The 14,363-nt window shown below is 43.9% G+C and overlaps 1 protein-coding gene across 1 annotated transcript in view; it reads right to left on the bottom strand.

Moving 5' to 3' along the window:
• The window catches only part of PCID2 (PCI domain containing 2), a 36,598-nt gene that overhangs the window by 19,678 nt on the left and 2,557 nt on the right, over positions 1-14,363 (bottom strand). Inside the window, exons 2-6 of the mRNA XM_011979432.1 lie at positions 8,023-8,112; positions 5,828-5,901; positions 4,819-4,884; positions 3,840-3,881; positions 2,733-2,787 (exon numbers count right to left, since the gene is read on the bottom strand). Of these exons, the coding sequence (XP_011834822.1) occupies positions 2,733-2,787; positions 3,840-3,881; positions 4,819-4,884; positions 5,828-5,901; positions 8,023-8,112 (327 nt within the window). The remainder of the gene's footprint in view (positions 1-2,732; positions 2,788-3,839; positions 3,882-4,818; positions 4,885-5,827; positions 5,902-8,022; positions 8,113-14,363) is intronic.

Raw genomic sequence — 14,363 nt, 5'->3', positions numbered from 1 at the left:
TCTGAAGCCTTTTTCTCTCAGCTCGTCAGTCATTCTCTGTCCACCTTTGTTCCGCTGCTGGCGAGGAGCTGCATTCCTTTGGAGGGGGAGAGGCACTCTGATTTTTAGAATTTTCAGCTTTTCTGCTCTATTTTTTCCCCATCTTTGTGGTTTCATCTACCTTTGGTCTTTGATGATGGTGATGTACAGATGGGGTTTCACTGTGGATGTCCTTTCTGTTTGTTAGTTTTCCTTCTAACAGTCAGGACCCTCAGCTGCAGGTCTGTTGGAGTTTGCTGGAGGTCTACTCCAGACCTGTTTGCCTGGGTATCAGCAGCGGAGGCTGCAGAAGAGTGAATACTGCTGAAGAGCAAATGTTGCTGCCTGATTGTTCCTCTGGAAGCTTCGTCTCAGAGGGGTACCCGGCCGTGTGAGGTTTCAGTCTGCCCCTACTGGGGGATGCCTCCCAGTTAGGTTACTTGGGGGTCAGGGACCCACTTGAGGCAGTCTGTCTGTTCTCAGATCTCAAACTCTGTGCTTGAAGAATCACTACTCTCTTCAAAGCTGTCAGTCAGGGACATTTAAATCTGCAGAGGTTTTTGCTGCCTTTTGTTTGGCTATGCCCTGTCCCCAGAGTTGGAGTCTACAGAGGTAGGCAGGCCTCCTTGAGCTGCAGTGGGCTCCACCCAGTTCGAGCTTCCCGGCCACTTTGTTTACCCACTCAAGCCTCAGCAATGGCGGGCGCTCCCAAGCCTCACTGCCACCTTGCAGTTAGATCTCAGACTGCTGTGCTAGCAATGAGGGAGGCTCCATGGGCGTGGGACCCTCTGAGCCAGGCACAGGATATAATGTCCTGGTGCCGCTTGCTAAGACCCTTGGAAAAGCGCAGTATCAGGGTGGGAGTGACCTGACTTTCCAGGTGCTGTGTGTCATGGTTTCCCTTAGCTAGGAAAGGGAATTCCCTTACCCCTTGCGCTTCCCGGGTGAGGCGATGCCTCGCCCTGCTTCAGCTCTCGCTTGATGGGCTGCACCCATTGTCCTGCACCCACTGTCTGACACACCCCAGTGAGATGAACCTGGTACCTCAGTTGGAAATGCAGAAATCACCCATCTTCGGCGTCGCTCACACTGGGAGCTGTAGCCTGGAACTGTTTCTATTCGGCCATCTTGGAACCCCCCTCCCTCCTCCCCCATTCTTCTTTATATTGCCTATTTCCTTGCTGAGACTTTAAATGTTTTCATTTGTTTCAAGCACGTTCTAAATTGCTTGCTGAATCAAGAGGGCTGTTTAAAATGCTTATCAGATAATTCCAACATCTGTGCAATCTCAGCATTGGTGTCTTCTGCTGAACGTCTTTTCTCATTCAAAATCTCAGGAAGTTGACATTTTCCTGGTAATCGGTGTCGATTAAATCCTGGACATTTGGGGCACTACGTGACAAGACTGTGGATCTTATTTATCTTCTTTTAGCAGGCCTCACGATGTGAGCAGAGAAACAGGCGCATCCCCTTTGCCACTGAATGGGGGAGGTCCAGGTCCCCTGCTGAGCCTCTGACATCCACCTAGCTCCTCATTACTGCTAGCCCAGGGTGGAGGTCCTGGGCCACCCCCAGCCCACACCACTTTGAAGATGGAGCGGGAGGGACCTGCGGACTTTTTGTGCCTGGCACTGGAGTGAGGCAGTGATGGTCAGAGTTCTGTCTTGCTGGACTGTCTACCCAGGCTCCTGGTTTCCTTGGGGATTTTGTCTCTGCCTGACAGTGAAAGGCTTCAGGTTTCTAAGGCACCCAGTCCAGGACAGTCCCAGGAGACAAAAGGGAAACCCGGAGACTCCCTACATCCAACTCTGAGCCCCATCCCCCTCTTCTCTCCACCTCCCATAGCCATGCCAGCCTGACAACTCCCAGGGTTTTAACTGTTTTTAGCAGGCGCAATAGGGAGAAATCCATTGCATGCTGCCTAGAACTGAAGTCATCAATCATTTCTAAAACCGTAAAGGGGTCGTCCTAAAACCAAAAGGTAGACAAATGTTGCTCCATAATGGGGGCTTCTGTGGGTCCCCAAGGGGAAGTCACCTCCATAAAACCCAGGATCTCCCCTCACCCCAGGGAAGCCCCCTCCTACTGCCCAAATCTATATGAAGCTGAATTCTTTTCAACGGGGGAGCAGGCCACATCTTAAAGGTGGAAGAGATGCAGAATAGCTCATTTGTTGTTGTTCCACTGACTTCATAAAAATAATACATACCATAAATGGTTAACAACAAAATGAAACCTCTCCCTCTGTATGAACAGTGTGGAAATCTGAGCAAATGTTTACTTAAATCTGTTTCTGTTAACCTAGAAAGAATAGTCAATATCTGTTCTTTTGCTTCCTATACCAGACACATCTCAACTTCAATTCACTCCTCAAAACTTTTGGAAAGAATGACATGAAATTAAACAACAGTGTTTATTTTACCAAGTGTTAATTTTAAAACAAGTGTTTTATTGTTAAACATTTTATAAAATTTTAAACAATTTTATAAAATTTTATAAAAATTTAAACAATTTATAAAATTTTAAAACAAGTGTTAATTTAAAACCAAGTGTTAATTTTAAAACAAGTGTTTTATTGTTAAACATTTTATAAAATTTTAAACAATTTTATAAAATTTTATAAAAATTTAAACAATTTATAAAATTTTAAAACAAGTGTTAATTTAAAACCAAGTGTTAATTTTAAAACAATAATGACAGCAAATTAAACTTACATTATTAGCAAACACTCGAAGGTCAAGTGCTACCGCATACATGACAGGCAGAGCCCTGCAGGACAAAAAGTAAACAAGTGTGAGGGGCTATGAGACCCAAGATTCCATCCCCAGAGGTGGGAAGAACACAGACGCCCAGGACTACTATCCAGAATGGAGTCTACGCTTATCCAAAACTCTGACAGTTGTTTGCTTCCTCACTTTCTGTCCGGGTGGGCTGCAGGCCCCAAACTTCCTGATCATCCCAGGGCCTCACACTGCGGTGCTCCCCAACCCTGCCAAAGGCCCCAGCCCTGCTGCAGCTCCAGGCTCCCAGGATATCCTCCTCCCCTCAGCTTCCCACCAGTATCCAAACAGCACCACTAAAAAAGAAGTGGTTTGATCAGATTTCCTAATAGGAACCAGAATATGTAATACACAAAATGTCACAAAACAACTTTTACAGCCAACTGGCAAAACTGGACTGTTTTCATGTGCAAGTTTTTACGTTAAAAGATAAAAGCGTGGCAGGAGGCGGAGCTTGCAGTGAGCCAAGATCACGCCACTGCACTCCAGCCTGGGCAACTGAGCAAGACTCCGTCTCAAGAAAAGAAAAAAAAGATAAAAGAGTGGGTTTGTTTGCAAAAGGCCTTTGGTTACTTTAGTATAAACAAAATTCAGTATTTATCTATAGTTTGTTAATAAATCATAAAATTAAGAATTAGTTTGGCAAGGCATTTAAAAATACCACCATTATCATGTATTAGAACACCCCAAATGAACGGTAGTTGGTCTACCTCTTTTATCTAAAGTTTAAAACCAAAAGTTCAAAATTGACAACTGAAGGAAAAAACAGTATTTAATAAATATCTGGGGAAATGGACATGTGAAATAAAAATAATACTATATTTACACAGACACACTGCAAACAATGTGGCTGATCTACCATTTAAGTTTACTAGATTTGTAATTCCATTAATCTGTGTGGATATTGCCATATGTCAACACAATGATTATTAAATATCCACTTGGAAAATACAATATACATTTATTTAAAGCAAATTTGTAAAAAGATTCTACTTAAAAAAATTGCCATTTACTAATTCAGCTGTTTCTGTTCACACTTACCAGTTTTCTTCTTTGTGGGCCTGGAATGCTCGCAAGAATGATGTACCGTATTAAGGAAGATACGGCATATAAAGGTCAAACAATGCTATGTACGATTAAAGTAAAGAATAAGAATCTAAATTTTAAGGAATGTAGCTCACCCTTTAGCAGATTTATGTTACAACAATAGTAAGTTCTTGAAGGAAAAAAGGTATAAGCTCACATTACAAATATCTGTATCTCACTAGGCTCAAGTATACTAAACACACGTATTTCATACATACTGTCTCCTAAGTAAAAAAGACTTACAAGATTTTTTAAAATCAGCCATTTCAGATATTTTATTTGGTTTCTCTGAGCCCAGATGATCATGAGTTATATTTAAGTCCTTTAGAATCTGTAGCATAAGGCTGATTTTATCAACTCTAGAATTCTTGAATTCTAAGGAGGCTGGTAGCAAGTAGGCCAACTCTCTTCTGTGTATATTTAAACAAGGCGGTTAAAACGAAAAGACAAAATCTAGAGATACATACAAATCCTTAGACCACTCACCGATTCAGGCCTTAACTAAAGATACCCTTTACATGACTGAAGTAGGAATTGGTCTGGTTTAAGGTCTTCAGCCGCCACAATCCAATGCCGACGTGTATCTGACTCCACTCTTGTCCATCTCTGCCTGAATTCTGGATTTCTGCTATTTCACCACAGGACTTAACCAGTCCCTGTAACTATACTTACTACCTAAACCTTCTTCTCAACAGGGTAAGATCCTTCTTTTTCACCAGGGTTCTTCCTTACTAAGTGGCTGCATGAGTCTTCAGATCCATGCTAAATTTAAGTACCCGAGTGAAAGAGCTGAAAAGAGTTTCTCTTCCAAAACACTGTCATTCCTTTCTAACTGCAGAAATGAGCAACTGGCCCAATGTTCCGGGTCTCAAGTCCCAAGCAATCCACTGCACGCGTTCTACACCGGACAGCTGCCATGAATGACAAAGGATATTGGACGATCACGGTCTGGCACTTGTATGCCTCTATGAAGTCATGATTCCCCACTGCGTAAGTGCACCTGGAGGAGAAAGAGAAACACGCTGTCACACGATAAAACCTAGCACTAGTTATGCAGCACACACAGCTCACTTCACTGCGCAGGTCCCAGTGGTCCTGGGATGAAAGGGGTGAAGGAAGAAACACACAAATGGCTGAACACAAACAGCTGAGGGTAAGAGGAGACCCACGGTAAGCTCGGAGACTACACTCTCAAGCCCCAGAAGGACCCAGCTCCAGCAGGTTTATGAGTAACACGCTGATAACAGAGTATGACCCTTCCACGCTAGCAGGAGCTGACAATGACATTCAAACTGGATTCCCAGCTGGGTAATGTCAGTGTTAGTTCATCGTCCAATCTGGAACCGATCGCACACCGCACAGAGCCAGGACATCACAGGTGCTTTGTACTACAAGGAACACGGTAGTGCCCCAACTCTTCCAAAGACCCTGTCGGGTTCACAGGACATTCCTGCTCACAGACCCCACCCTGGTCCTGTAGCCTAGGCTGCTCTGAAAGACAGTAATCAAATCTCACATGGCTATAAGGACACCATCTTCTGCCTGAAAAGATCCTTCAGAGGTAACACAGTAGACACGAAGTGTACATAAAAGCAGCATTGTTTGCTTTGCTCAACTCTAGTTCTTTCCCAGTAACGTAAAGAGCTTCAAAAAAGACATACTATTTCCACAAAAGGGGTAAGTGAATGGTTAGGCTCCACACTCTACTAAAAAGACCACTATCCAGGCACTATGGTAAATACTATGTGATGTTAAAAATAGTATTACACAACTGATGTATAAAATTTTCACAGGCTTTATCACAGTGAAATTACAAATGCATTTTCCTACTTTTTCAAAGTCAATTATTCACTGCTTCAAGCATAAGATAATGCAAGATAAAATACCCAGTTAATTCAGCAATTTCCAGATGTGTGTGTTTTTCTTCCTCCCCAACAGATTACCTTAAATGAGCTGCAAACATTTCATCATAAGGGGGTTCCAAGACTTGCTGACACTTCTCCTCTGGAGAGGCCATCTGATTTTAAAAAAGAAAAATGGCAAAAGTAAAATAAATAGGCACAGAAAGAATGCAACATATAGAAAGATATTTAAACCTGTTTCAAGAAAATTTATGCTTTATAGTTCACAGTAGCACTTTATATTTAAAACTCTAAATAAAAGGTTGAGGCTGTGAGCACGGTGGCTCACGCCTGTAATCCCAGCACTTTGGGAGGGCGAGGTGGGCAGATCACTTGAGGCCAGAAGTTCAAGACCAGCCTGGCCAACATGGTGAAAGCCCGTTTCTACAAAAACATTACAAAAATTAGCCGGGTGTGGTGGTGCACACTGCTAATCCCAGCTACTCAGGAGGCTGGGCATGAGAATCGCTTGAACCTGGGTGCTGAAGGTTGCAGTAAGCCAAGATCATGCCACTGCACTACCCGCTGGGCGACAGAGAGAGACTCTGTCTCATAAATAAATGGTTCATTACTTCAACAAATATTTATCAATATTTCAGGGGAACAAGAGGCCCATGAATATAATTTAGTCTCGCCTTCTGCAGGTCAGAAAATATTCTAGGCACTTTCATATATATTTTAGTATTTAATAACCAGTCAGTCAAGAAATACTTGTTAAGTAACTATCACAGGTTTAGTAAGTGAGGTCTAACGAGTTACCGATGGTGCTATGCTAGGACTCACCCTTTTCGGCTTCCTGCTGAGAGCACCAGTCTCATCTCCTGGGCTACGCTAGCTGACATTTCTTTCTAAGTTTTCCTTTCCTCCTAACAGTCAAATTTTAGATAATCTGAACATCTCAATAGGTGAAGGTTAATTCTGTCAACTTGGCTGGCCATGGAGTCCCCAGACAATGTCATTTCTGGGAGCATCTGTGAGGGTGTTTCTGGATGACACTGGCAGTTGCACTAGCAGACTCAGGAAAGGTGATGGCCCTCCTCAGTGTGGACGGACAGTGACCAATCTGATGAGGGCTTGAATAGAACAAGAGGTCGAGGAAGGAAGAATTCACTCCTTGTGTGGGACTTCTCGACCTCTATAATCACAGGACCCAGTTCCTCATACTAAACCTCTGTAAATATCGATATATCCCATTGGCTCTGTTTCTCAGGAGAACCCGGACTAATACACAATAGATTACAGCACATTTTTTTTGTTTTGTTTTGTTTTCACAAAAGCAATGAGCCCATGCTGATATGGTGAGACAGAAGAATGACAGTATCAGAAAAATCACCATTCTACAGTCCCTGGGGAATGAAACCACCAGAAGAAAGTTTACGGGGGGAATTTTACAATGAAGGGATCCATCTCAGACTGCCAACAGGGCAGTGTGTGTCCTCTCATGTGACACAATATGAAGCACACAGCACCAGCCATGGGGTGTTCTGGCCAAGGCGAGCCTGAGCCTCATCAAGTCTCAGGCACTAACTCCTACTTAGAGCAATGGTTTTCAACACTGTCTACACATAGAATCACATAGTATTGATTAGAAAAACAAAAACAAGCCTGCTGCTACTTCAGAGACCGATTTACCTGGTCTCAGTTGCAAATCCATACACCACCAAACATAATCACCAACAGATAAGCCCATTTTTCTTCCAAAAGAAAAATGCTGCTCCCAGTAGAAACACACCCCAATATGATAATGGGTGTCAATAAGGAAACAGGGCTTTACCAAATGTCCACAAGATTTTCTATAGAAAATACCACCTCAACATCATCTACGCCACAGATGACATGGAAACTCCATGTACAACTCCAGGCTGGGCCTTGGCTTGCCGGACTTTCTACTTAAATGGGAGACACCTGTGGTACATGACGTCTATGGGGCTTTGGGAACGCACAGGCCTGGACAGAGTCTAAGCTCCGCCGTCTCTCCACCATCTCACTTCTCCAAACCTCAGAGAGCTGTGTAGGAATCAAACACAGGGGCAGGAGGTCCATATCACTACAGCGTACCCACATAGTCAGTGCTCCACAAATGAATTGAAATTACATAAATCATAAAGAAACTTTACAATTTTCAAATAAGAGTGACAATACTAGTTTTCTTCTTACTCAAACTCTACGTTTCTCTTAGGAAAGTGATTATCCTGTAATTCTCTGCAGACACCTGTGTGCACAGTTCTTTTACCTACTTGAAGTCGTGGGTTTGCAACATGAGGATGTTTAAAAGACACCAACTCTGCACAAGATGCTCCATCTCTGGTGTCGATGGCTTCGTACACCTGAAACATTTGAAAGGGAAACCTAAGTAGAAAATACAATATTCTGTTCCAATAAAACTACAACAATACATTGAATGCCACACAGGGGAAAATTCATTTTCCCCTAGTTTGAAAGGAGACAGAATAATCAAAATGTAACAGGGGGTCACTACTCCCTGCAGTGGATAAACAATAATTTCGTTTCAAAATAGGATGTTCCTGGCTGGCTCAGGCCTGTAATCCCAGCACTTTGTGAGGCTGAGGAAGGATTGCTTGAGGCCAGGAGTTCGAGACCATCCTGGACAACACAGCAAGACTTGTCTCTTTAAAACAAACAGACACAAAAAAATAAAAACAGATGTTCCTGAAGCAAAAAAAAACAGGTCAAGCTAATAAAAATAAGTCAGTGGTTTATCAGGCAGCTCTTCATGAAGGTGAATTATTCTAGTTTTACTTGATCACACTGATATATGTTTGAAAATCCAAATATACAGCTTATGAAAAAGAAATCAGGTTAAAAACCACATATATCCAAAATTCAAAAAGCTTCCACTCAACCTTAATATAAAATAAAAGGAAAATGGAAATAGCTAAATAGATGACACATTCATATAATGTGATACTTGGCTGCTGTTATAACGAATAAAATAGATCTATACGTAGTAACATGAGAAAATGTCCACAATATGATGAATAAATGAAAAAAAATAGTTAACTGCAGGAAAACTGTATAACTTGATTTGGGAGAAAAAAGAAGAGAAAAATTATGTACAACATGTAAACACAGGAAAGAATGCAGGGCCTGGATCACACCACACCAGCTGACTACGCGGACCATGAGGTGGAGACTGGGAGACCCGGGAGCCTTTTGCCCTATCTAGCTCCTGCCACAACAGATATTTTATAATTGGAAAACCAAATATGCTTTTAAATTATATTTACAAAAAAATGGCAGGGCGCGGTGACTCACGCCTGTAATCCCAGCACTTTGGGAGGCCGAGGCGGGCGGATCACGAGGTCAAGAGATCGAGACCCTCCTGGCTAACACACTGAAACCCCGTTTCTACTAAAAATACAAAAAAATTAGCTGGACCTGTAGTCCCAGCTACTCAGGAGGCTGACGCAGAATGGCGTGAACCCAGGAGGTAGAGCTTGCAGTGAGCCAAGATTACGCCACTGCATTCCAGTCTGGGCCACAGAGTGAGACTCTGTCTCATAAAAAAAAAAAAAGACACAAAAATTCTAACTAAACAAAAAGGCAAGCACAATGCTTTAGATACAGTATAATTTAACTATGAGAAATTTAAATATTTACATTTTATGGTAACACAAGACTGACCGGGGATGTCATAACATGGATGTGCAAATGGCCAAAAAGCACAAGCAGATGAGCTTCCTCTACACCCACCAGAGTACTTACAACTAGGAAGGCTGATGACGCCAAGTGTTGCCAGGAGCCTGAGGCAACCAGAAGGCTCACACATTGGTGGTGGAGTAAGTTGGGGTAAATTTTTAGAAGAAAATTGGTATTCTATTAAAGCAAGCAAATGCCTACTCTCTCAGCCAGTAATCCTGTGCCCAGGAGTCTATACCCAGAAGAAGGGGAGATACATGCCACCAGTTCAACACGCTGGAGCCCAACTCCTCCTACCCCATTGTTCAACTCAGGGTATGACTGGGAGGCTGACACCACCTTCCTCAAGACTAACTTAAATGATAAGGAATCTCCCACCTGACTATTCCATACAACTACATATGCATTTACGTTTTGAAACAGTAATCACACTTCCAGGGACTTACAACTAGAAACAGAAGATATTTATACTCGGCTACATGTAATCACAAAATATTGGACACAAACTAAGTATCCATCCATACAGACTGGCTGAATACTCTGTGAAACATCTATTTTGAGGCACACTATGCAACCATTTTTTGAAAATGAGGAAGATCTCTATGAATTTTCATGGAATAATTTCCAGGAAGATACAGTTAAGTGAAAAAAGCAAGTTGTAGAAGAGTATGTACAGAATGCTGCCTTTTGTATAAGAATGAAGGGAAACAAGAAAAATATGTGTTTATGTCTCTGTGTCACATGTACATCCCAAAAGGAAATACAGGATGGAGAAGGCAGAATCTAATGAAAATGATTATCTTTCTAGAGAGGGGGTAGAATGAGGTGAGAGAGAGATAGAAGTAAAGTTTCTGAGCACACCTTTAAATAGAACAGTTACTTACAACCCCGTTCAAGAAATAAAATAGAAAGACAAACCTTAAAATTGAAACAAATAGAAAATACATACCTAAGTGGATATCAGAAAAAAGAATATGAGTAACCTTTGAAAACAGTGGTTTGTGGGATTTGACTGTCCTTATTCTAAGGACAAAAAGACTGCCCAAAAAAAAAGAAATCCTGAATTTCATCATCACTGAGTAGATGTTGTTGGTGGCATGGGGGCCCAAATCCTGAACTGCTTGTGAGTGCAGTGGGTGGGCTGGTGTCGCTGGGACCACAGTTGTCAGTGAGAATGAGCAGCACTGGCACAGAGCAGAAGGGAGAGTCCCATGGGATTTGGGTTGGAGGTGTGAGCAGGAGCTTAACTTTTTCTTCAGCTGAAGCCATCTGAAGACTTCCAGGTTTTATGCCTTCATAGGGAAATACAGCCATTCAGAGGCAGCCCTCCTGCCCCAGTCCATGTAAGATCACAGGCTGCTGCTCAAGGTCACGTCATATCCCAGCTCCTCACATTTTCAAAGTCACAATAGGTGCAAGATGATTTGTGCCCAAGTATTATGAAAACTAAGTTTCTCTTCATAGCCCTGGCCACAGGTTTAGGAATTTCATCTAAAAGACAGACAGATGGATACTAAGATCCTCAACTGTTTAGGAGAAAGGGTTAGGTTTCCTCTTTAAAATGACCATGCTAGAGATCAGTATTTTGCAATTTACAACATTGCATTTGCCAATCATCATCATCAAGCTGAAGGTGGCCCCAAGAAGACAACACTGACATCTGCCCATCTTCTGCAGGAGGCTTTCCTGTGTCCCCTGCCCACTCCCTGCAAGAACTCACTGGTGCCCAGCTCCAAAGGGGCCTCATCTGGCTCCCTCGAGACCACCTGACCAGATGCAACGGAACAGCACCCTCGAGGACGAGGGAGGCGACTGCCTTGGCCGGGCAGGCACACAGGGTCTTCCCTGCTTGCCCTCCCATCAGTAGCTGGCCCTGGGCTGGAAGGTAAAATGACCGATCCCACCCAGGTCTTGGTCTGCAGGTCCCCCAAGAAAACCAGTACTAGTCAGTTTAGCCCCAAAGAGGACATGCCTTCCAAAGTGGCCCTCCCTGCGCCATGTGGGCATGCCTAGCCACAGGAGCCCCAACAGACTCCAACCTTGCTCGACTAAGGCGCTTCTGGCTAGAAAGCGGTTCTGGAGCCTGCTGGCCGAGCCGTGCTCTCTTTGGCTCCACACAAACAGGAGGTTCAAGCTAAGAGTTCCCCACAGCCACCCCTGCTTATGGTTCCAGGCATGCTGGGCCCCATACTGTGCAATCACTCGCACCACCCAGGGCCTTGCACTGGGCCCAGCCCCAGGAGCCTAAGAGGCCTTGTTCTGTTTAACATCAGTACTCTGGTGACCGGTCACACTTGAGCACGATGTTCTGATGTCGCCAAGGCCTCCAGGGCTCTCTGCAGAGGGAACCTATGGGGGACTGAGAGTCCCAGACTTGGAGCAAGCACTGTGGAATGGAAGCATACTTCAATGACTGAACACACTGGGGACACAGTGGTCACGAAGGGATCAAACCCTGGAGTCCAGACACCGGGTCCCTCCAAGGAGAGGTGGAGACCCCTGCTGGGGGCACTCACTGGTAACCCTCTTTTGCCTGTGACCTCCCCGGGTGGTCCCTGCACATATGCAGGGTGATGTCACCACATCCTCAACTCCACTTGGCCACACCCACCTGGGCTGCACCCACTGTCCCAGGTGTGACCTGACTAGAGGAGGGCTCAGTGCCACAGGGCCTTGAGTCCAAGGAGGGCCCCAGCTTGCTTGGTAGGCATGAATGTGTCCCAAGGGTGGTCCTATCAATGCCCCTGCCTCAATGACTAAATTGTGAGAAGGCTGGGGGTGTGAAGAGGAAAAGCAGGGATGGCAACAGACAGTACCAGCAAGCACTAAAAGTGCTACTGGCACCACAGTGGACGCAGGACCCCTAGCAGCCCAGCCACCTGGCCAATTCTTAACATCTCATGCTGCAGAGCCTTCAGCCCTCAACGGGACCACATAACCAGACTCCAAGTGAGCACCTTCTGAGCGGCACCCCCAGGCCTGGCTCACCAGGGGATGCTCCCTGGCTCTGGCCCCAGGAAGACTTTCTTGTGGCTGCTGCATGCCCCACACACCCACCAGTCTGGTCCACAGCGGGCACCATCTACTCCTGGAATTCGAAACTCTTCTAAAAATTCAAAATCGTTACAGGTCATGAATCTCTGAAGTCACTTCTGAACAGTCAAACTTTCCAATTCCATAAACTCTTGAAAAGCAATATGAAGAACTATTCAAGATTAAGGAGTAAAGTATGTAACTCAAAGCTGATTTCCTAAATAAAGGTGTTCACTACACCTGTAAAAAGGAGAGGTGTTCTTGGCAAAAGGAACATAATGAAGAAAATCTTTGGGACAAGAAAGATCATGGGGTGCCACAGGAAGATAACACGCCGCACCCCGCAGGATGGCCATAATAAAAAGAATGGAAAAAACAAGTGTGGACAAGGAAGTGAAGACATTGTAACCCTCATACATTGCTGGTGAAAATGTAAAATGATGCAGCTAGCTGCTTTGGCATTTCTTCAAGAAGTTAAACACAGAATTATCATATGACTCAGCAATTCCACTCTTAGGTATATGCCAAAAAGAAAACAAAACATGTGCATGAATGTTCACAGCAGCAGCACAATAGTCAAAAAGAGGAAACAACCGAAGTGGTCCATCAACTGACGAACGGATGAACAAAATACTCCATACGATGGAATATCATTAGCCATGAAAAGGAATGACACACTGATACACGCTCCAACACAGATGAGCCCTGAAAACACAATGTAAGTAAAAGACACATAAAAGTCACATCCTGAAATCACCACAATCAGCAAATCCATACAGACCGAAAGTAGATTAGCGGTTGATCGGCTCGGGGAGGCAGGAACGGGGAGTGACTGCTTAATGCTTACGACGTTTCCATTTGGGGTGACAAAAAAATTCTGGATAATGGTGATGGTTGTGCAATATTGTGAATGTACTTAATTGTGTACTTTAAAATGGTTAAATGGTAAATTTAAGTTATGAGTACTTCGGCGGGGGCCACGGTACATTCAGTACAAGTGAAATAAACTTTTAGACTGGTGACGCCAAGTTAACAGGTAAACAGACCAGATGATGTGCTAAAAGCATCTGGAACTTTCCCTAGAGGAAACAGAGTCAATCAAGTTTTAGTAACAGAGGCAGATGCTCAACTCTTCTTCAATAAAATACCAGAACTATCATTTACTAAGCAAATGCATTTACTGTGTATTCATGGTCTTTTTTTCTCAAAACTTTGGCGAACCCTGTTTAGAGATGGAGAGTCACAGAAGTCGATAGGAGAAGTCACAGAAGGATGATAACTTGTCATCGTCCCAGAATTAGTAAAAATGCCAGGATTTCGGCTGAAGTCTTATTGTCTTTAAAGTCTATGCCCTCTTTGCTATGTTTCCCTTGGAAAGGGCAAAGTAAAGGAAACCATCAACCAGTACCTGCAGCCGGTGGGTCCTGGCTGGGGAGCATGTGGCAACAGATAAAGAAGGGATGGATTTGAGAGACTTCAGAGATACATCCAGTTAGGTAAAGGACTAAAGGAGGAGTCAATGATTTCCCCCAACTTCCTAGCTTTGATGAATGTGCAAATGACGGTTTTATTCCCAAAGAGATACAGTTACATTGGCATCTATGTTCCTATACAACAAATCAAACATGCTGTGTTACCGTGTGCAACAGGCTGCCGTTCTCTATCAAAGAGGCACCTATTTTTAAAAAATATTCAAGAATCTGTTAATACGGCCGGGCGCAGTGGCTCACTCCTGTAATCCCAGTACTTTGGGAGGCCGAGGGGGGCGGATCACGAGGTCAGGAGATTGAGACCATCCTGGCTAACACGGTGAAACCCTGTCTCTACTAAAAAAATACAAAAAATTAGCTGGGCGTGGTGGCGGGCGCCTGTAGTCGCAGCTACT

Source organism: Mandrillus leucophaeus, unplaced genomic scaffold (genome assembly GCF_000951045.1).
Source record: "Mandrillus leucophaeus isolate KB7577 unplaced genomic scaffold, Mleu.le_1.0 Scaffold201, whole genome shotgun sequence".
Taxonomy (NCBI): domain Eukaryota; kingdom Metazoa; phylum Chordata; class Mammalia; order Primates; family Cercopithecidae; genus Mandrillus; species Mandrillus leucophaeus.
This window is presented reverse-complemented; position numbering and strand designations above follow the sequence as displayed.